General features: G+C 44.9%; 1 protein-coding gene across 9 annotated transcripts in view; it reads left to right on the top strand.

Moving 5' to 3' along the window:
* The window catches only part of CAMTA1 (calmodulin binding transcription activator 1), a 249,155-nt gene that overhangs the window by 45,635 nt on the left and 179,893 nt on the right, over positions 1 to 23,627 (top strand). Inside the window, exon 1 of one of the 9 annotated variants that reach the window (XM_089663134.1) lies at positions 19,387 to 19,737. The exons of 7 other annotated variants lie outside the window; for them this stretch is intronic. In XM_089663134.1, coding sequence (XP_089519260.1) covers positions 19,692 to 19,737 — 46 coding nt within the window. In that variant the 5' untranslated portion in view covers positions 19,387 to 19,691. Of the gene's footprint in view, positions 1 to 19,386; positions 19,738 to 19,822; positions 20,348 to 23,627 lie in introns of those variants that run through there. One more of the 9 variants, XM_089663135.1, reaches the window with a different exon arrangement.

Below are 23,627 nucleotides of genomic sequence, written 5' to 3'. Positions count from 1 at the left end.
CATAGCTATATTTATTGATTCATATCTACAAGTTATTGTTACGACAATTACTGCTGACTTTACTGAGACAAGTCATTATCAACCATTGACATATAAGTCCAGTACGTCCATCTGTTATGGGAAAGGATTAATATGTTCAAGTTAAGCACTTAAGTCATTTTCTGCTGGAGATGCCATGGAGAATTGAGATTAATTTTAAAAATAACCATTTTATCTTTAACAATATCTCTCTGCTAGCTTGCTGTCTTATGTGGTTTTAAAGTGCAACTCAACTTTGGTCAAAGTAAAAAAAAAAAAAAAAAAAAACAGGAGCAGTTTTGTTTACTGCAAAGATTTTAGTCGTTTCATTGCAGAATATTACCTTTTACTAGTCCGTAGATCCTGAGATAGGCCCTTCCTGATATTAAAGGTACCCATATGGAAGAAAAATATATTTGAAATATATTTTTAAAAAATATATATTTGAAATATATATATATAAATATATTTAAAATATATAAATATATTTCAAATATATTTTAAAAATATTCTTCCCAAATATATTGCCATATATTTGAAATTCTACAATTTTGGCAATATATTTCAAAATATATTTATATTGGCAGCATGGGGCATCATGGCGGCTATGTGCAGTAGGGTCCAGAGGGAAGACCGGGCTAATTGAAGTTGGTTTGCCTTTTTATTTTCTCTGAAAAGGTGAACTTACCCTTTAACCATGAACCTGCTCAGTCTTGGAAAATCTCAGACAATCCTTACCTGAAAAGTAATGCCCGGCATTAAGAAACATCCAAAGTTCTCTCCATCCAGCACGCCAGTGACCTAACCCCCCGGACTGGTCAGTGATAATCCTGAGATAGGCCCTTCTTGATATTAAAGGTACCCATATGGAAGAAAAATATATTTGAAATATATTTTAAAAATATATATTTGAAATATATATATAAATATATTTCAAATATATAAATATATTTCAAATATATTTTAAAAATATTCTTCCCAAATACATTATATTGCCATATATTTGAAAATGCTACAATTTTGACCATATATTTCAAAATATATTTATATTGGCAGCATGGGGCATCATGGCGGCTATGTGCAGTAGGGTCCAGAGGGAAGACCGGGCTGATTGAAGTTAGTTTGCCTTTTTATTTTCTCTGAAAAGGTGAACTTACCCTTTAACTATGAACCTGCTCAGTCTTGGAAAACACAGGCAGTCCTTACCTGAAAAGGAATGTCCGGAATTAGGAAACATCCAAAGTTCTCTCCACCAAGCACGCCGGTGACCTAACCCCCTGGAATGGTCAATGATAATCCTGAGATAGGCCCTTCCTGAAATTAAAGGTACCCATGTGGAAGAAAAATATATTTGAAATATATTGCTATATACAGTTGTGTTCAAAATAATAGCAGTGTGTTGAAAAAAGTGAATAAAGCTGAAAATCCTTCTAATAGCTTTTATTTCCATCCACACAAATGCATTGGGAACACGACACATTCTATTCCAAATCACAACATGAAGAAAAATACATCAAATTTGTGTTGTTCCTCTAAACAAATGGAAGAAAAGTGAATATTAGACGGTTCAAAAAAATCGCAGTGTTTGTATTCTTCTTTACAAATTCAAACATTCACTACATAAACTGAGAAATGTTTGAAGATTTTGCTTTCCTTTGAATGACTTCATGAATATTTGGTTGTAGTCGCACTGTTTCTGAGAACTGCTGTACATCTGTGTTTCATGGAGTCACCCAACTTCTGGCCCCTGTGATCAGGTATTCCAGCCCAGGATGATTGGACCACATTCCACAGTTCTTCTCTATTTCTTGGTTTTGCCTCAGAAACGGCATTTTTGATGTCACCCCACAAGTTTTCTATTGGACGAAGATCCGGGGATTGGGCTGGCCACTCCATAACGTCCATCTTGTTGGTCTGGAACCAAGATGTTGCACGTTTACTGGTGTGTTTGGGGTCGTTGTCTTGTTGGAACACCCATTTCAAGGGCATTTCCTCTTCAGCATAAGGCAGCATGACCTCTTCAAGTATTCTGATGGATTCAAACTGATCCATGATCCCTGGTATGTGATAAATAGGCCCAACACCGTAGTATGAGAAACATCCCCATATCATGATGCTTGCACCACCATGCTTCACGGTCTTCACAGTGTACTGTGGCTTGAATTCAGTGTTTGGGGGTCGTCTGACAAACTGTCTCCACCCACTAGACCCAAAAAGAACAATCTTACTTTCATCAGTCCACAAAATGTTGCGCCATTTCTCTTTAGGCCGGTCAATGTGCTCTTTGGCAAATTGTAACCTCTTCAGCACGTCTTTTTCCCAACAGTGGGACTTTGCGGGGACTTCTTGCAGATAGCTTGGCTTCACATCGGCGTCTTCTAATTGTAACAGTCCTCACAGGGAACGTCACACCTTCTTTCATCTTCCTGGAGCTGATTGTTGGCTGAGTCCGCGCCATTTTGGCTATTCTTCTATCCATTCCAATGGTAGTTTTTCGCTTTCTTCCACGTCTTTCAGGTTTTGGTTGCCATTTTAAAGCATTTGTGATCATTTTAGCTGAGCAGCCGATCATTTTCTGCACTTCTTTATATGTTTTCCCCTCTCCAATCAACTTTTTAATCAAGGTACGCTGTTCTTCTGAACAATGTCTGGAACGACCCATTGTCCTCAGAATTTCAGAGAGAAATGCACTGTAACCAGCATGGACAACATTTGCTGCCTTCCTTCCCTAAATAAGGGCAATCATTGCCACCTGTTTTTCAAAGAATGAATGACCTCACTAACAGAACTCCACACTGCTATTATTTTGAAAACGCCCCTTTCAATGAGTGATTCAATGACACAGAATCAGCAGCATGCATGTCATGACTGTTGGGTCTGTTGGGTTTCTATTACTCTACTACACCTGCTAGGAAATTATTTGCCATGTAGAAATATCATTTCTACCAAAAACAGTGACTGATCCAGTTAGTGATGTCTGACTGCTATTATTTTGAACACAACTGTATTTGAAATGCTACAATTTTGGCCATATTCAATATATTTCAAAATATATTTATATTGGCAGCATGGGGCATCATGGCGGCTATGTGCAGTAGGGTCCAGAGGGAAGACCGGGCTAATTGAAGTTAGTTTGCCTTTTTATTTTCTCTGAAAAGGTGAACTTACCCTTTAACCATGAACCTGCTCAGTCTTGGAAAATCTCAGACAGTCCTTACCTGAAAAGTAATGTCCGGCATTAAGAAACATCCAAAGTTCTCTCCACCCAGCACGCCAGTGACCTAACCCCCCGGACTGGTCAATGATAATACAGGTGGGCTGACCGGTCACCAGCGAAGGATTCTGCTGAGGTTCCGAGGCGACAGGTGACGATAAAGGGACAGGCACAATGTAATTGGCTGACAGATCTCCTACCGAAAGTCCAGACGCCAATCCAGCAAGTACCCTGCATGCTTCTTGCCCAGCAACTCCAGCCGGCAAATTCCTCCTCACCCCAGCAACAAGCCCCGCGTAGCGAATCCCTGTAAAACAAAGGAGGAGACCCAGCAAACAGGCCCACTGCAAACACATTGCTATTACTTAACCATTTAATATCAAAGCATGCTAGACTATCAACTTCAAAAGTAAAAAAAAAAATGGGGGTGGGAAGGGGCCCATGGGGCCACAACATTATTCACCCCGACCTTAACTGTAATCTGTGGTTACTAAATATGTTGTGTTTTATAGAACTCTTTTCCTTTTCATAGAGAGAATCGAGAAGCAGCTTTCGGCATGGATAGGGTCAGATTTGGTGAAGTTTAATGAGTCTTGATGAAGGTCGGGCTGAACTTGATTTGGGGGGAAATTATTGATTTCTTTTTTTCCACTAAATTATATCAGTATAGCCCTGAATGTTGTCATGCGGCGCGGCAAGTAACATTAGTTTGCAGAAAGTTTGTTTCCCTTTGAAGGTGGGAGTGCGCGGCGTTCCCAGCCGTGACACCCCTGTGCTTGTTGAAGTCTCCTTCATATTGGAGAGCAGAGGAACTGAATTAAAATTTATGGAGGTCCTGCCGGTAAAATGTTCTTCCAGCGGAGGTCTGAATGGCATGTTTGTGCGAAGAGGCAGATCCTTCACATCACAGCCCCCCCTTTATATCATGATCCTGTTCTTACATCAGTGTCCCCCGCACATCACAGTCCCCCGCTTCACATCCCCCCCCCCCACAAACACACACACATCACAGCCCCCTACTTTACATCACAGTGTTCCCTTCACAGTATTGTTCTCAGACTCCTTTCACATCACCCCCCCATTGCACTGCCTCCCTTCACATCACCTCCACCCAACAGCATTGCCCCCCTTCACATAATTTCCCCCCCACAGCACTGCCCCCCTTCACATCACCCCCCCCCCCCCACAGCACTGCCCCCTTTAAATCACTCCCCCCCCAGAGCACTGCCCTCCCCCCCCACAAACACACACAGTAGTGTGCTCTGCCCTCTTCACATCACTCCCCACAGCACTGCCCCACTTCACATCACCCCCCCCACAGCACTGCCCCCCTTCACACCCCCCCCTCTCATAACACAAATACCCCCCTCCCCTCCCACACAGAGTAGTGTGCTCTGCCCTCTTCACATCACCCCCACAGCACTACTCCCCTTATATCATTCACCCCCCCACAGCACTGCCCCCTTCACATCACCTGCCCCCCTACATACCTCGCCCACAGCACTGCCCCCCTCACATCACCCGCTGCCCTTTACATCACCCCCTCCACACACACACAGCACTTCCCCCCTTCACATCCACATCACCCCCCTCCCCAGAGCACTGCCCCCCTTATATCACCCACCCCCTCACAGCACTGCCCCTTCACATCACCTGCCTCCCTACACATCCCCTCCACAGCACTGCCCCCTCACATCACCCACTCCCCTTTACATCACCCCCTCCACACACACACAGCACTTCCCCCCTTCACATCACCCCCCCCCCCCCGGAGTACTGCCCCCCCCCATATCACAATCCCTCCTCACACACGCACACACACAGAGATACACATACAGTAGTGTGCTTTGCCTTCCTCACATCGCCCCCCACAGCACTGCCCCCCTTCATATTACCCCCGTAGCATTGCCCCCCCCTCACATCACCTGCTCCCCATTCACATCCCCCCACAGCACTGACTCCTCACATCACCCTCCCCCCTTTACATCACCACCGACCCAGCACTGCCCCGCTTCACATCACCACCTCAAAGAACTGCCCCCCTTATATCACAAATACCCGCACACACAGTAGTATGCTCTGCCCTCTTCACATCACCCCCACAGCTGGAGGTCAATCTGTCATGCTGACTGAGTTAGAATAACAGACTGGAAGCTTTTAAAGGAGGGTGGTGCTTGAAATCATTGTTCTTCCTCTGTTAACCCTGGTTACCTGAAAGGAAACACATACAGTCATCATTGCTTTGCACAAAAAGGGATTCACAGCAAGGATATTGCTGCTATCAAAATTGCATCTAAATCAACCATTTATGAGATCATCAAGAACTTGAAGAAGAGAGGTTGTGAAGAAGGCTTCAAGGCGCCCAAGAAAGTCCAACAAGCCCCAGGACCATCTCCTAAAGTTGATTCAGCTGCGGGATCTGGGCACCACCAGTGCAGAGTTTGCTCAGGAATGGCAATAGGCAAGTGTGAGGGCATCTGCATACATGGTGAGATGAAGACTTTTGGAGGATGGCTTGGTGTCAAGAAGGACAGCAAAGAAGCCACTTCTCTTCAAGAAAAACATCAGGGAAGGACTGATATTCTGCAACTGCTGAGGACTGAGGTAAAGTCATTTTCTCTGATAAATCCCCTTTCCGATTGTTTGGGGCATCTGGAAAAAACCTTGTCTGGAGAAGAAAAGGTGAGCGCTACCATCAGTCCTGTGTCATGCCAACAGTAAAGCATCCTGAGACCATTCATGTGTGGGGTCGCTTCTCAGCCAAGGGAGTGGGCTCACTCACAACTCTGCCTAAGAACACAACCATGAAGAAAGAAGTGTCCAAAAACATCCTCCGAGCGCAACTCCCAACCATCCAAGAACAGTTTGGTGAGGAACAATGCCTTCTCCACCATGATGGAGCACCTTGCCATCAGGCAAATGTGGTGACCTAAGTGGCTTGGGGAACCAAACATCGAAATGTTGGGTCCATGGCCAGGAAACTCCCCAGACTTTAATCCCATTGAGAACTTGTGGTCAATCCTCAAGAGGTGGCTGAACAAAAAAAAAACCTCACAAATTCTGACAAACTCCAAGCATTGATTATGCAAGAATGGGCTGCTATCAGTCAGGATGTGGCCCAGGAGTTGATTGGCAGCACGTCAGGGGGAATTGCAGAGGTCTTGAAAAATGAAGGGTCAACACTGAACATATGGACTTTTTGCATAAACTTAAGGTGTTCCTAAACCCCGGACCCCGCATTCACTATATGTGGTCTCCCTGGACCCTGCATTCACTATATCTGGTCTCCCCGGACCCTGCATTCACTATATGTGGTCTCCCCGGACCCTGCATTCACTATATCTGGTCTCCCCGGACCCTGCATTCACTATAACCGCTCTCCCCAGATCCCGCATTCACTATATCCGCTCTCCCCGGACCCCGCATTCACTATATCTGGTCTCGCTGGACCCTGCATTCACTATATCCACTCTCCCCGGACCCTGCGTTCACTATATCCGCTCTCTCCGGACCCCGCATTCACTATATCCGCTCTCCCCAGACCCCGCATTCACTATATCCGCTCTCCCCGGACCCTGCATTCACTATATCTGCTCTCCGCGGACCCTGCATTCACTATATCCGGTCTCCCTGGACCCTGCATTCACTATATCCGCTCTCCCCGGACCCTGCATTCACTATATCCGCTCTCCCCGGACCCCGCATTCACTATATCCGCTCTCCCCAGTCCCTGAACTCACTATATCCGCTCTCCCCGGACCCTGCGTTCACTATATCCGCTCTCTCCAGACCCCGCATTCACTATATCCGCTCTCCCCGGACCCTGCATTCACTATATCCGCTCCCCCCGGACCCTGCATTCACTATATCCGGTCTCCCAGGACCCTGCATTCACTATATCCGCTCTCCCCGGACCCTGCATTCACTATATCTGCTCTCCGCGGACCCTGCATTCACTATATCCGGTCTCCCTGGACCCTGCATTCACTATATCCGCTCTCCCTGGACCCTGCATTCACTATATCTGCTCTCCCCGGACCCCGCATTCACTATATCCGCTCTCCCCGGACCCCGCATTCACTATATGCGCTCTCCCCGGACCCTGCATTCACTATATCTGGTCTCCCCGGACCCCGCATTCACTATATCCGCTCTCCCCGGACCCCGCATTCACTATATCCGCTCTCCCCAGTCCCTGCACTCACTATATTTGGTCTCCCACAGTACACAGAACATGGAAATGCAATTATTTTAGTAAATATAAACTGCTAAATTCCTTTTCTCATCAGCAGTATATAGCAGTCTTGTGACTTCTATCAGTGTCCAGCAGAGCACTGGTTAAAGCTTGTAGGAGTTTTCACTCTGCTCTAGGAGGATGCAGAACCCTTGACCTCTGTCTGGACAGTACTAGTTGGCCCTGTGCTTGTCACATGCACTCTCCCAAGGAAAAAAAAAAGCTCTCTAGCAATACAGGCCAAACTGAGCATGTGCAGAGTGACCTCACACGATATGTCTTATCAGGAGATAAGAGGGGGGCACTGGAAGAAGGAGAGGATCAGAGAAGTCAGGATCAAACACCGTTTTTACACAATGCAGAGGATTAACCCCTTAGGTTCCACAGTGAGTATAACCAGCATGCTTTGCTGCATCTACAGACTGATTGTACTGCTGTGGGTTTAGGAACACTTTAATATCTTTGTCACGTATGAAATGCTTGTCATTCTACTTCAGTACACCAGAGTGACATCGGACAGAAAGATCAGACTTTGTGAAAATGAATATTTTTATTTTTGGCCCGATACCAGCAATCCTTCACGTGTGTCACAGCTTACATATGTTCTCGTTCACCTGCAAAGACCATAACCTCTCCTACAACACGCTATGTACATACATCCCATATCAGCCTGTGATTGGCTATATTTAGGGCGTAACAGATAAGATAAGGGGGTTGCTCAAGGATGAGAGTTAGAAATGAACACTTGCAATGCTCTGCGGGGGATGTTGAGTTCTCAGTCTCATGGTTCATGGATCACTTAGACTGTACATTGTAACCAGGGGCGGACTGACACTCATGGGGCCCCCGGGCAATAGGGGATCATGGGGCCCCTGTGTCCTTGCCCAAACTCAAAAAAGCCTATGAAAAAGGTACCAGGGGCATCTCATGGGGCCCCCTACTGACCCCGGGCCCTCGGGCAGCGCCCGAGTTTCCAAATGGTCGGTCCGCCCCTGATTGTAAATTTGTAGCACATTGCAAGCTGCCGCAGGGGCTGATCTGTGTCAGACATTTATAAACACAGCCAAGAACTGCTCAGACACCAGGATTTACATGATCGGGATAAAAATAGAAAACTAATGCAGCCACCACATCTAATGATAAAATATATGACATTTTTTGGTTTAATACCGCTGTAGCCACCTGGATTGTGTGGGAAAACTAACAGGCAGACTCAGGTGGAAGCAGTCAGGCGGATTGCTTAAACAGCCCCCGGTAACAGTGCCCCCCACCCCACGCACACGTGCTCCCGCCATGTATTCTGGGCTTTGCTTGCCTATCTGCAGGCCTGGGGCTGACATGGAGGGTGTCGAGGAGAGAGAGGAGAGCTGTGAAGCAGAAGGCGACGTGTATGGCGTCACTTCCGGGTCACCGCTGTCCAGGGGCGGACTGATAACTCATGGGGCCCCCGGGCAATAGGGGATCATGGGGCCCTGTGTCCTCGCCCACACTCAAACCACACCCAAAAAAAGCCTACAAAAGGTACCAGGGGCATCTTACTGGGCCCCCTACTGACCCTGGGCCCTCAGGCAGTGGCCGAGTACCCGAATGGTCAGTCCACCCCTGCCGCTGTCACTTCCCCAACTAGAATAGCCGGGGAGGAATGTATCGCAGTGCGATCTGCACTGCAATACATCCAGTGGAGCCCAGAGGAGACATTGGGGGTCTTTTAGTCCCCTGCATGTCTCATTAAAGAGAATCTGTCACCTAAAAATCATCACAGATTTTTTTTAGCACATAAAAAAGTAAATGCATTCCAAAAATGTAAATTTGTATTTTTAAAAATATTCGGCATATATTTTGTAATGAAAACACAGTATATATATAGATAGATAGATAGATAGATAGATAGATAATAGATAGATAGATAGATAGATAATAGATAGATAGATAGATAGATAGATAATAGATAGATAGATAGATAGATAGATAGATAGATAATAGATAGATAGATAGATAGATAATAGATAGATAGATAGATAGATAGATAGATAGATAGATAGATAATAGATAGATAGATAGATAGATAATAGATAGATAGATAGATAGATAATAGATAGATAGATAGATAGATAATAGATAATAGATAATAGATAGATAATAGATAGATAGATAGATAGATAGATAGATAGATAGATAGATAATAGATAGATAGATAATAGATAGATAGATAGATAGATAGATAGATAGATAATAGATAGATAGATAGATAGATAGATAGATAGATAGATAGATAGATAATAGATAGATAGATATTGATAGATAGATAGATAGATAGATAGATAGATAGATAGATAGATAGATAGATAGATAGATAGATAGATAGATAGATAATAGATAGATAATAGATAGAGAGATAGATAGATAGATATTGATAGATAGATATTGATAGATAGATATTGATAGATAGATAGATAGATAATAGAATACAAACAAAATTGTAACATTTCAAATATATGTCGATATATTTGGGAAGAATATTTTAAAAATATGTTTCAAATATATTTTCCTTCCATACGGGATGTCTGGAGCTGAAGGTATAGGCGTCTGACGTCATCAGGATGCGACGCGTTTCTGAGCATGCGCAGGGACCTCTAGGAACCGGCGCGCTCTTTCTTCAGGCATAGATCGTACATAAAGGAGGGATCTAAGCCTGAAGAAGAGCTTTGTGTATTTCTTCCAGATCTGTGCAGTCATCCAGTGTGAGACTTCCTGGAATAAAGACCTCTCACTGCTGCCCTCTCTCCTTGTGCAGGGGGACTGGTCTTGTCTCCGCCTCCTCCTGGCCCCTCCCACAGCTCTGCTCTCTACACAAGCTATATGTACAGTGATGTCACTGCTACTTTTGCAAGGCAATATCTGGGTTTGCAAAGTCATTTGGTGCGCATAAAGCGGATTTATATCCTTTGTGGCTATTGGGAAAATATGTTAAAAATAATTTTTTTTTGTTTTTTTGGGGGGTTTTTTGCCCGGCGTTCAGCTTTAAGCAAAGTGAAAAGATATAAGAAGACGCAGCGCGGTGAAAGTGTTTCGTTTACCAGCTACATGTAGACAAGTCTGCCTGCCCTGACACTGACGCCTGTCGTACTATTATCAGTCCAGGGTGTTCTAAATATATTACAGCTGCGACATTCCCATCAGCTCCTCCTGTCTCTATCACTTACATAGTTTCCACAATTCACGTTGTCTGTTACTTCTCAGCCGCCGCCGCCGCCGCGTCATGTCATGGCAGGATCAGAGATGGAAAAAATAACTCGTCAACTAATACTCCCGGCTGAGCTGTGCTCGCTGCCTAGGCACTATATCAGGTATATCAGGTGATCAGGGGTTCTTTCGAGGACCAGAGCCCAGTAAATTCTTCCAAAACCTTCCAGGTCCAAGCAGTGCAGGATGGGAATGCAAAACTCTGCAACTCTGGATGGGGCTGCATGTCACTATGGGGTGGAGGAAGGTTTAGGGGACTCAGCAGCTGACTCGGTGGTTTGCTAGGGGATGATGTTTCTGGAGGGGGTTGGGAACGCTATGGAGGGTTGGAGGCTCTGCAGCAAGCTAGGGGGCACGGAGGGAGGCCAGGGGGGCACTGTGGGAGGTTGGTGGGCACTGTGGAGGCTAAGAGCACCTGGGGACACTGTGGGAGGTTGGGGGGGCTGTCAGACACTGCCAAAGGTTGGCGGCACTATAGAGGGCTGGAGGTTCTGCAGTAAGCTGGGGGGCACTGAAGGAGGCTGGTGGGCACTGTAGAGGCTAATAGTTCCTGGGTACATTGTGGGTCACTATGGGTTGTTGGGGGGCACCGTGAGACACTGACAGAGGTTGTCGGCACTATAGAGGGCTGGAGGCTCTCAAGCAAGCTGGGGGACACTGGGGGAGGCCGGAGGGGGGCACTGTGAGAGGTTGGTGGGCACTGTAAAGGCTAAGAGCTCCTGGGTACATTGTGGGTCACTATGGGTTGTTGGGGAGCACTGTGAGACTGTCAGAGGTTGGAGGCACTTTAGAGGGCTGGAGGCTCTGAAGCACGCTGGGGGGCAGCACTGAGGGAGGCCAGAGGGGCACTGTGGGAGGTTGGTGGGCACAGTGGAGGCTAAGAGCGCCTGGGGACACTATGGGTCACTATGAGAGGTTGGGGGGTACTGTGAGACACTGTCAGAGGTTGGGGGCACTATAGAGGGCTGGAGGCTCTGCAGCAGCTGGGTGGCACTGAGAGAGGCCAGGGGCACACTGTGGGAGGTTGGTGGGCACTGTAGAGGCTAAGAGCTCCTGGGTACATTGTGGGTCACTACGGGTTGTTGGGGGGCACTGTGAGACACTGACAGAGGTTGGGGGCACTATAGAGGGCTGGAGGCTCTCAAGCAAGCTGGGGGACACTGAGAGAGGCCAGGGGCACACTGTGGGAGGTTGGTGGGCACTGTAGAGGCTAAGAGCTCCTGGGTACATTGTGGATTACTACGGGTTGTTGGGGGGCACTGTGAGACACTGACAGAGGTTGGGGGCACTATAGAGGGCTGGAGGCTCTCAAGCAAGCTGGGGGACACTGAGAGAGGCCAGGGGCACACTGTGGGAGGTTGGTGGGCACTGTAGAGGCTAAGAGCACCTGGGTACACTGTGGGTCACTATGGGTTGTTGGGGGGCACTGTGAGACACTCTCAGATGTTGGAGGCACTATAGAGGGCTGGAGGCTCTTAAGCAAGCTGGGGGAAACTTCAGGGAGGCCGGGGGGGTCACTGTGGGAGGCTGCTTGGAACTGTAGAGGCTAAGAGCTCCTGGGTACACTGTGGGTCACTATGGGTTGTTGGGGGACACTGTGAGACACTGTCAGAGGTTGGAGGCACTATAGAGGGTTGGAGGCTCTCAGGCAAGCTGGGGGACACTTCAGGGAGGCCGGGGGGGTCACTGTGGGAGGCTGCTGGGAACTGTGGAGGCTAAAAGAGCCTGGGTACACTGTGGATCACTATGGGTTGTTGGGGGGCACTGTGCGACACTGTCAGAGGTTGGAGGCACTATAGAGGGCTAGAGGCTCTTAAGTACACTGGGGGCGGCACTGAGGGAGGTTGGGGGGTACTGTGAGACGCTGTCAGAGGTTGGGGGCACTATAGAGGGCTGGAGGCTCTGCAGCAGCTGGGGGGCACTGAGAGAGGCCAGGGGCACACTGTGAGAGGTTGGGGGGGGGCACTGTGGAGGCTAAGAGCCCCTAGGTACACTGTGGGCCACTATGGGTTGTTGAGGGGCACTGTGAGACACTGTCAGAGGTTGGGGGCACTGTAGAGGGCTGGAGACTCTATCAGGCTAGGGGCACTGAGGGAGGCCAGAGGGGCACTGTGGGAGGTTGGTGGGCACTGTGGAGGCTAAGGGCACCTGAGGACACTGTGGGTCACTGTGGGAGGTTGGGGGGGGGGTACTGTGAGACACTGTCAGAGGTTGTGGGCATCATAGAGGGCTGGAAGCTCTGCAGGAGGCTGAGGTGCACTGAGAGAGGCTTGGACAACACTAATGGATGTTGGGGGCACTGTGGGGGGGGGGGACAATGTGATCACTATAATTACATAGTTAGTCTGGCTTAAAAAAGACAAAAGTCCATCCAGTTAAACCGTAAAAAAAAAAGTTATAATCCTACACCCACAGTTGATCCAGAAGAAGGCAAAAAAAACCCAGCAAAGCACGATCCAATTTGCTCCTGCTGGGAAACAATTCCTTCCTGATCCCCCGAGAGGCAATTGGATATTCCCTGGATCAACTTTCCCTATAAATGTTATATCCAGTTATATTCTGTGTATCCAAGAAAGAATCCAGGACTTTCCTACAGCAATCCACTGAGCTGGCCACAACCAACTCTGGAGGGAGTCTATTCCACATTTTCACAGCTCTTACTGTGAAGAAACCTTTCCGTGTTTGGAGATTAAATTTATTTTCCTCAAGACGTAAAGAGCGCCCCCTTGTCCTCTGTGATGACCTCAGGGTGAATAACTGCACCGAGTTCACTATATGAACCACTGATGTATTATACATGGAGATCATATCCCCCCTTATGTATTATACATGGAGATCATATCCCCCCTTATGTATTATACATGGAGATCATATCCCCCTTATGTATTATACATGGAGATCATATCCCCCCCCCTTATGTATTATACATGGAGATCATATCCCCCCTTATGTATTATACATGGAGATCATATCCCCCCCCCTTATGTATTATACATGGAGATCATATCCCCCCTTATGTATTTATACATGGAGATCATATCCCCCCTTATGTATTATACATGGAGATCATATCCCCCCTTATGTATTATACATGGAGATCATATCCCCCCTTATGTATTATACATGGAGATCATATCCCCCCTTATGTATTATACATGGAGATCATATCCCCCCTTATGTATTATACATGGAGATCATATCCCCCCTTATGTATTATACATGGAGATCATATCCCCCCTTATGTATTATACATGGAGATCATATCCCCCTTATGTATTATACATGGAGATCATATCCCCCTTATGTATTATACATGGAGATCATATCCCCCCTTATGTATTATACATGGTGATCATATCCCCCCTTATGTATTATACATGGAGATCATATCCCCCCTTATGTATTATACATGGAGATCATATCCCCCCCTTATGTATTATACATGGAGATCATATCCCCCCTTATGTATTATGCATGGAGATCATATCCCCCCTTATGTATTATGCATGGAGATCATATCCCCCCTTATGTATTATACATGGTGGTCATATCCCCCCTTATGTATTATACATGGAGATCATATCCCCCCTTTATGTATTATACATGGAGATCATATCCCCCCTTTATGTATTATACATGGAGATCATATCCCCCCCCTTATGTATTATACATGGAGATCATATCCCCCCTTATGTATTATACATGGAGATCATATCCCCCCTTATGTATTATACATGGAGATCATATCCCCCCCCATGTGTATTATACATGGAGATCATATCCCCCCTTATGTATTATACATGGAGATCATATCCCCCCTTATGTATTATACATGGAGATCATATCCCCCCTTATGTATTATACATGGAGATCATATCCCCCCTTAATCTCCTCTTCTCAGTAGAGAATACATTCAGTTCCTCTAATCTTTCCTCATAGCTGATCTCCTCCATGCCTCTTAACAGTTTGGTTGCCCTTCTCTGTACTTTCTCCAGTTCTTTTTGTGAATTGGTGCCCAAAACTGAACTGCATATTCCAGATGAGGTCTTACTAATGATTTGTACCGGGGGGGGTGATATCTCTCTCTCTCTGGAGTCTATACCTCTTTTAATACAAGAGAGGATTTTGCTCGCTTTAGAACCCGTAGCTTGGCATTGCATGCCGTTATTAAGCTTATGATCTTCCAGAACCCCCAGATCCTTCTCCACCATTGACCCCCCCAGATCCTTCTCCACCATTGACCCCCCAGATCCTTCTCCACCATTGATTCCCCCAGTTGTACCCCCATAGTATGTATGATGCATGCATATTCTTAGCCCCCAAGTGCAGAACCTTACATTTATCAACATTAAACCTCATTGGCCCCACAGTCCCCCAATTACACAGAGCATTGAGGTCAGCATGTAAGTTGGAGACATCCTGTAAGGACGTTATTCCCCGGCACAGCTTGGTGTCATCTGCAAAGACTGAAATGGGATTTTTAACCCCAGACCCTATATCGTTTATACATATATTAAAAAGTAAGGGTCCCAACACTGAACCTTGGGGTCCCCCACTAACAACTCTGAACCTTGGGGTCCCCCACTAACAACACTGAACCTTGGGGTCCCCCACTAACAACACTGAACCTTGGGGTCCCCCACTAATAACACTGAACCTTGGGGTCCCTCACTAACAACACTGAACCTTGGGGTCCCACACTAACAGCACTGAACCTTGGGGTCCCCCACTAACAACACTGAACCTTGGGGTCCCCCACTAACAACACTGAACCTTGGGGTACCCCACTGACAACCCCTGACCATTCAGAGTATGAACCATCAACCACTACTCTTTGAATACGATCTTCTAGCCAGTTTTCTATCCATTTACATACGTATTTTTCCAAGCCTGTAGACTTTACCTTGCACATTAGCCGTGTGTGGGGACATTGGAAGGCACTGTGGGAGCTTAAGAGATCTGGGAGTCACTTTGAGGATAAGAGGGTTGTGGAGAGGGTTAGGGTACTCTGCAGCAGACTTGGTAGGGGCAGGGGATGAGGTTTCTGGGGGAGGGGGGCACTGATGAAGTTTCAGGGGCACCATGAGACACTGTTGGAGGTAGGGGGCACTATAGAGGGCTGGAGGCTCTGTAGCAGGATGGGCGCACTAAAGGAAGCTAGGCGGTGCTGTAGGAGGTTGGGGAACACTGTGGGAGATCGGCATCTGAGTGTCTCTGTGGGGAAAGGGGGGTTGTGGAGTGGGTTTGGGGACTCTGCGGCAGACTTGGTGGCACTGTAGGGGATGAGGTTTGTGGTGGGGCAGGGGAGAACACTGATGGAGATTTTGGGGGCACCCCGTTGGATGTTAGTGGCTCTATAGAGGACTGGGGCCTCTGCAGCAGGCTGGGGGGCACCGTGGGAGGTTGGGGGAGCACCGTGGAGGCTAAGGGGACCTGAGAACACTGTGCCTCACTATGAGAGGTTGAGGGGGACTATGGACATGAGGAGACTCCTTTCAGTGCCCCCTTTTTTGTCCATGAATCTTAAAAAGGCCTAAGGCCTCCAATACTTTTTTATTGTTACAGCTCTGTATTGTTTCTGTCTGACCAGTTGTCAAGCGGCTTGGAGGCAATATGTTGCCCCTTAGGTGTCTATTTTTTTTTTGGGGGGGGGGGACCAATTGCATTGTAGACGGGACATGGTTCTATTCACTCGGATGGGGGGGTGTTTGGCAGCGGTACTGCCAGCCAAAATCTACATACTGTATACAATTTGCCACCGCGGCAATTTATACGGACATGTCCACCGTGATGTTGACTTGCTAGAAGGTGGTCACTTTTTCCACCTGGTTGTCGCCAAAACTTGTGTCTCCACTGGAAGATTTCCCCTCTATTCCTGTTGTGGTGACAACTCAAAACAAAGGATTTTCTTTCACTTTCAGTTACCACGGTAAACAGGACAAATGGGGTGAATGTCCCTAATGGGGGGGGCACAGCACTAAAAACCTGACAGGGGCTCTAATACCTCTCCATTTTATTCCAAACGAAAGAAAAAGTTTTGCCTTCAGTTAACTTTTAATTGATTATAAGCTACATTCTGTTAAACAGCACAGTGGAATGTAGGTAGCAGACTCAGAAATATTCAAATCAGGTTTTAATGGGGTTTATTTGGCTGGCTAACAGGGCTGAGGGCTGGATAACGATTTCACTTCGAACTTCTTTAGCCAAGGTGCTTTTTATGAGAACTGTAATGTTTCATAGCAACTAGCACTGGATAAGGGACACTGTCTGCATGGAGTTTGTATGTTATCCCCACGCTAGATTAAGCTTCTGAGTGCTCCGGGTTTCCTTCCAGAAACATAATAATAAGTTACCCAAGTTTGGCTCTGCACGTGACAGCGGCCAGAACATTAGAGTGCAAGCTTCTCTGGGACAAAGACTGATCTACTGAGGTCAGAGTTCTAGTTAAGGCACGGAAGTGTAGTAGGTGATGACCGGGGCAAAGTGAACCAGTGATACAAAAAGAGGGGGGAGAGAAAAAGTTTTACAGAAGGAAAGAGGAAAGAAAAAAAAGCATGAAGGAGGGAAAGAGAAAAAATAAAGAGGAAAGTAGGAAGTAAGGGAATAAGAAGAAAAAAGAGAAAAAATAAAGAGGAAAGTAGGAAGTAAGGGAATAAGAAGAAAAAAGAGAAAGAAAGAAAGAAAGAAAGAAGGAAAGAGAAAAAAAGAAGGAAAGAGAAAAAAAGAAGGAAAGAGAAAAAAAGAAAGAAAGAAGGAAAGAGAAAAAAAGAAGGAAAGAAGGAAAGAGAAAAAAAGAAGGAAAGAAGGAAAGAGAAAAAAAGAAAGAAAGAAGGAAAGAGAAAGAAAGAAAGAAAGAAAGACAAGAATCTAGGAAATTGGAACAAAAGGAAGGAGGGGAAAAAAGAAAAGAGAGAAGGAGGAAAATAAAGTAAATGAAGAGGAAAGTAGGAAGTAAGGGAGGAAGTAGAAAAATAAAAAAATATTATTATTAATATTTTTAAAGAAATAAAGAAGGAAGGGAAACTGGAATGTAAAGGAAAGAGAGAAGACAGAAAGAAGGTCAGGAAGGTAGGAAATTGGGACAAAAGGAAGGAGGGAAAAAAGAAAAGAGGAGGGATAGAAAGTAAATAAAGAGGAAAGTGGAAAGTAAAGGTGGAAGAAGAAAAATAAAAAATAAAAATTATGAAAGAAAGAAAGAAAGAAACCGGAAACAAAAGGAAAGAGGGAACAAAGAAAAGTGAGGAGGGAAAAAAGGAAAAAAAGAGGAAAGCAGGGCAAAAAGGAGGAAGAAAAAAAAAAATTTAATATTATTATTATTAGTAGTAGTAGTAGTATTATTATTATAAAGAAAGAAAGAAAGAAAAGTAGGAAATTGAGACAAAAGGATAAAGGGGAGAAAATAGAAAGGAAGGAAGACATTGGGGGTAAAAGGGGCAAAAAAAAGAGAAATGTAGGGAAAGAGAGTAAGAAATTTGGGATGAAAGGAAAGAGGGAAGAAAAACAGAAAAGAGAGGGGTGAAAGAAAGTAAATAAAGTCGGAAAGTAGGAGGCAAGGAAAGGAAAGAAAGAAAGAGAGAGAGAGAGAGAGAAAGAAAGAAAGAAAGAAAGAAACCGGAAACAAAAGGAAAGAGGGAACAAAGAAAAGAGAGGAGGGAAAAAAGGAAAGCAGGACAAAAAGGAGGAAGAAAAAAAAGAAAAATGACATATTTAATATTATTATTAGTAGTAGTAGTATTATTATAAAGAAAGAAAGAAAGGTAGGAAATTGAGACAAAAGGAGAAAGGGGAGAAAGGAAAATAGAAAGGAAGGAAGACATTGGGGGTAAAAGGAAAAGGGGCGAAAAAAAAGAGAAATGTAGGGAAAGAGAGTAAGAAATTTGGGATGAAAGGAAAGAGGGAAGAAAAAGAGAAGAGAGGAGGGGAAGAAAGTAAATAAAGTGGGAAAGTAGGAGACAAGGAAGGGAAAGAAAGAAAGAAAGAAAGAAAGAAAGAAAGAAAGAAAGAAAGAAAGAAAGAAAGAGAGAGAAAGAAAGAAAGAAAGAAAGAGAAAGAAAGAAGAAATTGATTATTAGTGGGGAGGGCAAGAAACAAAATAAAGAGGTAAGTAGGAAGTAAGGAAAAGGGGGAAGAAGAAGAAAGAGGAGGAAATGATTATTATTAGTATTATTAGTATTCTGATTTCTCTTTGGCCGTCTCTTGATCACAGAGCGGTAGAGGAGAAGAAGTGAGCGGAGCTGCACTCCTTTGTGTTCAGTTCAGCACAGATGGGGAGGGGTAATTTTCACCCCTGCAGTGTGTGGGAGGTCTGAATAACACTGCAGATCAACAACTGCTCGCTGGTAGCAAAGTGTATCAGCCGCAGGCCCCTCCGACCACACCACCGGCCAGCATGCTGCACCCCACATCTGCTGCGCACTACACACAAATATTAGTGAACAGGGGTTAAAGGTGACCGAGGAAATCTCCGCTAGCTCCCTGTAGCTGGACCCCCCCCCCTTTTGTCTTTTCTGACATTTAAAATGAGATGTAGCAATGCATCATTCCCTAAACACTAGTCCGCCTTTCCCAAGTTCCCAAGCAAGAGCATTTTCCTTGAAAAGATTCCTAATACTTGAAATGAAAAAAAAAAAAAAAACAAAGGGGAGGGGGGGTGGTAATCGCACAAAGATGTGATGCAGCAGCAGCAGCGCCTCTGTTCCTGGTGACCTCAGGCTGATGGAAGGGGTTGTGTTGTCTGTAATCAAAGCTTCTTTAATATTTAATGAGATCTCATTAGTCCAAATGCTGCAGGTTCTGGGGCTGTCCGGCACTCACGGCTAAAAGGAGGATTGAAGAAAAAAAAAAAAAAAATGAGTGGGGGAGTTCTGGTGTGACACCCCCCTTCCCACTGCAGTTGCCTTCAGAGCCCTGAATGCCTATTTTCAGGCTCTCCTTGTTTCTGGTGTGTGTTAGCAGCCCAACTGCCTGTCTTGATTTGTCATAATGCAGAGAAGGAGAGAAAAGAGAAGCCTGCTTTGCAGCATTGCAGGTACGGAGGCACCAAAAGGACAAAAGAACCCTGGCTTCCCAAGCAATCTGGCAGGGAGGGAGGTAGAGAAAAGGGGGGGGGGAGGCAGAAGTAGCCCCTCCCTCAGCGAGGCAGACGGTTGTCATCTGAGGGCAAGCGAGAGAGGTGGAACAAAGCTTTAGGCGTGCTCTGTTTCAGCACTGCTTCATGGACAGCGCCAAACTGCACCTGCATTCTTGGAAAGTCAAGCTTTGGACTTTCTTAGAGGCAGCTTAAGGCTTGGAGTGAAAGGGGAGGGCGAGGGCCGCAAAAAGGGGGCGACCCCCAAAAAAAAAAGAAAAACTCTCTCCTGCCTTCTCCTAGAACAACGTCAAGGCAGAGACAGAGATTAGCGAGCTAAAGAAAACTCCGGATGAACTCTTTAGCCGGGAGCGACACGTGCGGAGGAGCTGCGCCGCTGTGTTTACCTGCAACACGTGTTCTTTGAAAGACTTCTCACCCCCCACCCAGAGAGGGAGAGACCCGTACCCCTTCCAGTTACAAAACTTTTCTCCTTTGCCCAGTCTTGGAATGTGTGGTCCAAAAGTGGACTTTGTCTAAGCAGGACTGTCCATGGAGGGTAAACTGGAAGGTAGATGATTTTCGCTTCTCAGGGGGGGGGGGGGGGTGGGAGGTGGTTTGATGTTTGTCTTGTGTCCAGGTCCTTTGTGTCCTTTGTGTCTTCTTGTGTTTTTGCTGTGACTACATTTTTTTTGTAAGTTCTGCGTTCTGAAAAAAAAATCTGCAGGGGACAAGTTTGCCTGCTTTGTTGCCAGAAGATTTAGAAAGGACTCTTAAGTCTTACAGGCTTCGTTCAAAGTGCAGCAGCCAATCACGGCTCTTATTTTGGTGGTCGGATGTTCACGTTGCACTGGGCTGCCACGCTATTGTTGCTGTTTGCATTGTCTCGTTAGACTCACTAAGTGACTTTGATGTTTTAGATGCTGAAAAGTATCGGACGTTTAACTCTTAATTAGAATTGTAGACGTAAAAAAACGAATATATTGGGGCCGGGGGATACATTACTGGTGGATGGTGTACGATCGGGGAACGTGAGAAGCGTTGCCCTTGTTTTAAGTACTTAAAAAGTGTTGGATGATTTATTCTGAATTGGAATTGTTGACCTAAAACGAATGGGGTCGTGGGATACGTTGTGTAATATCGGGGAACGTAGGAAGCTTTACCCATGTTTTAGAGACTGAAAAGTATTGGGTGATTAATTCTGAATTTGAATTGTTGACCAAAAACCATTGGGGTCATGGGATACCTAGTGTAGGATTGGGGAATATAAGAAGCTTTACCCATGTTTGAGATAGTATTGGGTGTTTAATTCTGAATTGGAATTGTGGACCTAAAACCATTGGAGTTGTGGGATACATTGTGTAATATCGGGGAACGTAAGAAGCTTTACCCATGTTTTAGAGACTGAAAAGTATTGGGTGTTTAATTCTGAATTTGAATTGTTGACCAAAAACTATTGGGGTCATGGAATACATTGTGTAATATCAGGGAATGTAGGAAGCTGTACCCATGTTTTAGATACCGAAAAGTATTGGGTGTTTAATTCTGAATTGGAATTGTTGACCTAAAACTATTGGGGTCATGGGGTATTTTGTGTAATATTGGGGAATGCAAGAAGCTTTATCCATGTTTTAGATACTGAAAAGTATTGGGTGTTTAATTCTGAATTGGAACTGTGGACCTAAAGCTATTGGGGTCATGAGGTATTTTGTGTAATATCAGGGAATATAAGAAGCTTTACCCATGTTTGAGATAGTATTGGGTGTTTAATTCTGAATTGGAATTGTTGACCTAAAACTATTGGGGTCATGGGATACATTGTGTAATATCAGGGAAATGTAAGAAGCTTTACCCATGTTTTAGATACTGAAAAGTATTGGGAGTTTAATTCTGAACTGGAATTGTGGACCCAAAGCTATTGGAGCCATGGGATACATTGTGTAATATCAGGGAAATGTAAGAAGCTTTACCCATGTTTTAGATACTGAAAAGTATTGGGAGTTTAATTCTGAACTGGAATTGTGAACCTAAAGCTATTGGGGCCATGGGATACATTGTGTAATATTGGGGAATATAAGAAGCTTTACCAATGTTTGAGATAGTATTGGGTGTTTAATTCTGAATTGGAATTGTTGACCTAACACTATTGGGGTCATGGGATATTTTGTGTAATATCAGGGAATGTAAGAAGCTTTACCCAAGTTTTAAATACTGAAAAGTATTGGGTGTTTAATTCTGAATTGGAATTGGGGACCTAAAGCTATTGAAGTCATGGAATACAATGTGTAATACTAGGAAGCATACAAAGCTTTTCCCATGTTTTAGATACTGGAAAGTGTTGGATGTTTATTCCCTACCTAGAATTGTAGCCCTAAAACTAACCTATTGGGGTCAGGGGATACGTTATGTATTATAAAGGAGTGGAAGAAGCTTTACCCAATGTATCTTTGCTCAAACTTCTTGGCTAAGGCTTACTCATATCGGACCCTTCAAGGGCCATTCACCTTGTGAACTGATAAACTTCCAAAAAAAAGTATCCAAAGATTGCTTTCTTTATCATTTGATAGTTAATCATTAAAAAGCCTTTGCATTAACAGTCGTAACCCCAAATGTTCCAATGACCTCTTTTTGCACCGCAGATTGGGGTAGGGAACCCCCCCCCCCCTTCAGGTCCTAAAAGGGTTAAAGAGTTTTAACAAAAAACGTATCTAAAATTTAAAAAAAAGGTTCCGAATAGGCTTCTGAAGTTTTAAAAAAAATCAGAAGCGTTTAACAGACTCGTACAACTAGCCTTAGGTTATAGATCACCTATTGATGGGTGTTAAATAATTCAGCGGACAAATTGCTTTACTATAAGGGGTAGCAATGCTCTGTGGAGTTAAATACACTGTACAGACACAGACTTCGGAGGCTGTAATTCTTATCTTGGGACTCTTAGGCTAAAAATAATTTATTAACATTGACAAGGTCTGTGCACAGTGCAAACCGGCCAGCATGGCACGCTGCTCAAGAGTTTTAGTGTGCGTGCGTGTGTGTGTTTGCAAACACAATGGGGCTGATTTACTAGGAGGAGCTGAGAATCTGTCAACATTCACTTATGTGAAAAAGCAAGTTCCTCTTTACTTATATCATCTGCAGATGATTGGCTAATTGAAGTCAATAGTGGCCACGTTTATTGTGTGAAGTAGATCGACTCTCAGTGATGTGAACCATCACCAATTGCCCTGCTTATTGTCACTTGATTGGGTGTGAATATCTGCGATCAAACAACCGGAAAGTTAAAATGAAACGTTTTAGTTGATCATTGGGAACCGGACCAAGAACGAACGCTTGTTACGTAGACTTGATTCGGTGTGTACCTTTGAGATCGAACAACCGGAATGCATTGTTTCAATTAAAAAACATTGGTGCCTTTAGTTGATTACTTGCAACTGGACCAAGAACAAAAGCATATTACGTAGACTTGATTCGATGTGTATCAAACAACCGAATGCTTTGTTCCGGTTTTAAAAACATTGGTGCCTTTAGTTGATCACTTGCAACCGGACCAAGAACGAACGCTTGTTACGTAGACTTGATTCGGTGTGTACCTCTGAGATCAAACAACCGGAATGCTTTGTTCCAGTTTTAAAAACATTGTTGCCTTTAGTTGACCATTTGTAGCCAGACCAAGAATGAAGGATTGTTACTTAGACTTGATTCGGTGTGTCTAAGATCGAGCAACCGGAATACATTGTTTCAATTTAAAAAATTGTTTTCTTTAGTTGATCACTTGCAACCGGACCAAGAACGCTTGTTACGTAGACTTGATCCGGCGTGTACTTCTGAGATCAAACAACCGGAATGCATTG

The sequence above is a fragment of the Staurois parvus genome, unplaced genomic scaffold (genome assembly GCF_062004578.1).
Source record: "Staurois parvus isolate SC_StPar_1 unplaced genomic scaffold, SC_StPar_1.0 ptg001631l, whole genome shotgun sequence".
NCBI classification, from domain to species: Eukaryota; Metazoa; Chordata; class Amphibia; order Anura; family Ranidae; genus Staurois; species Staurois parvus.
This window is presented reverse-complemented; position numbering and strand designations above follow the sequence as displayed.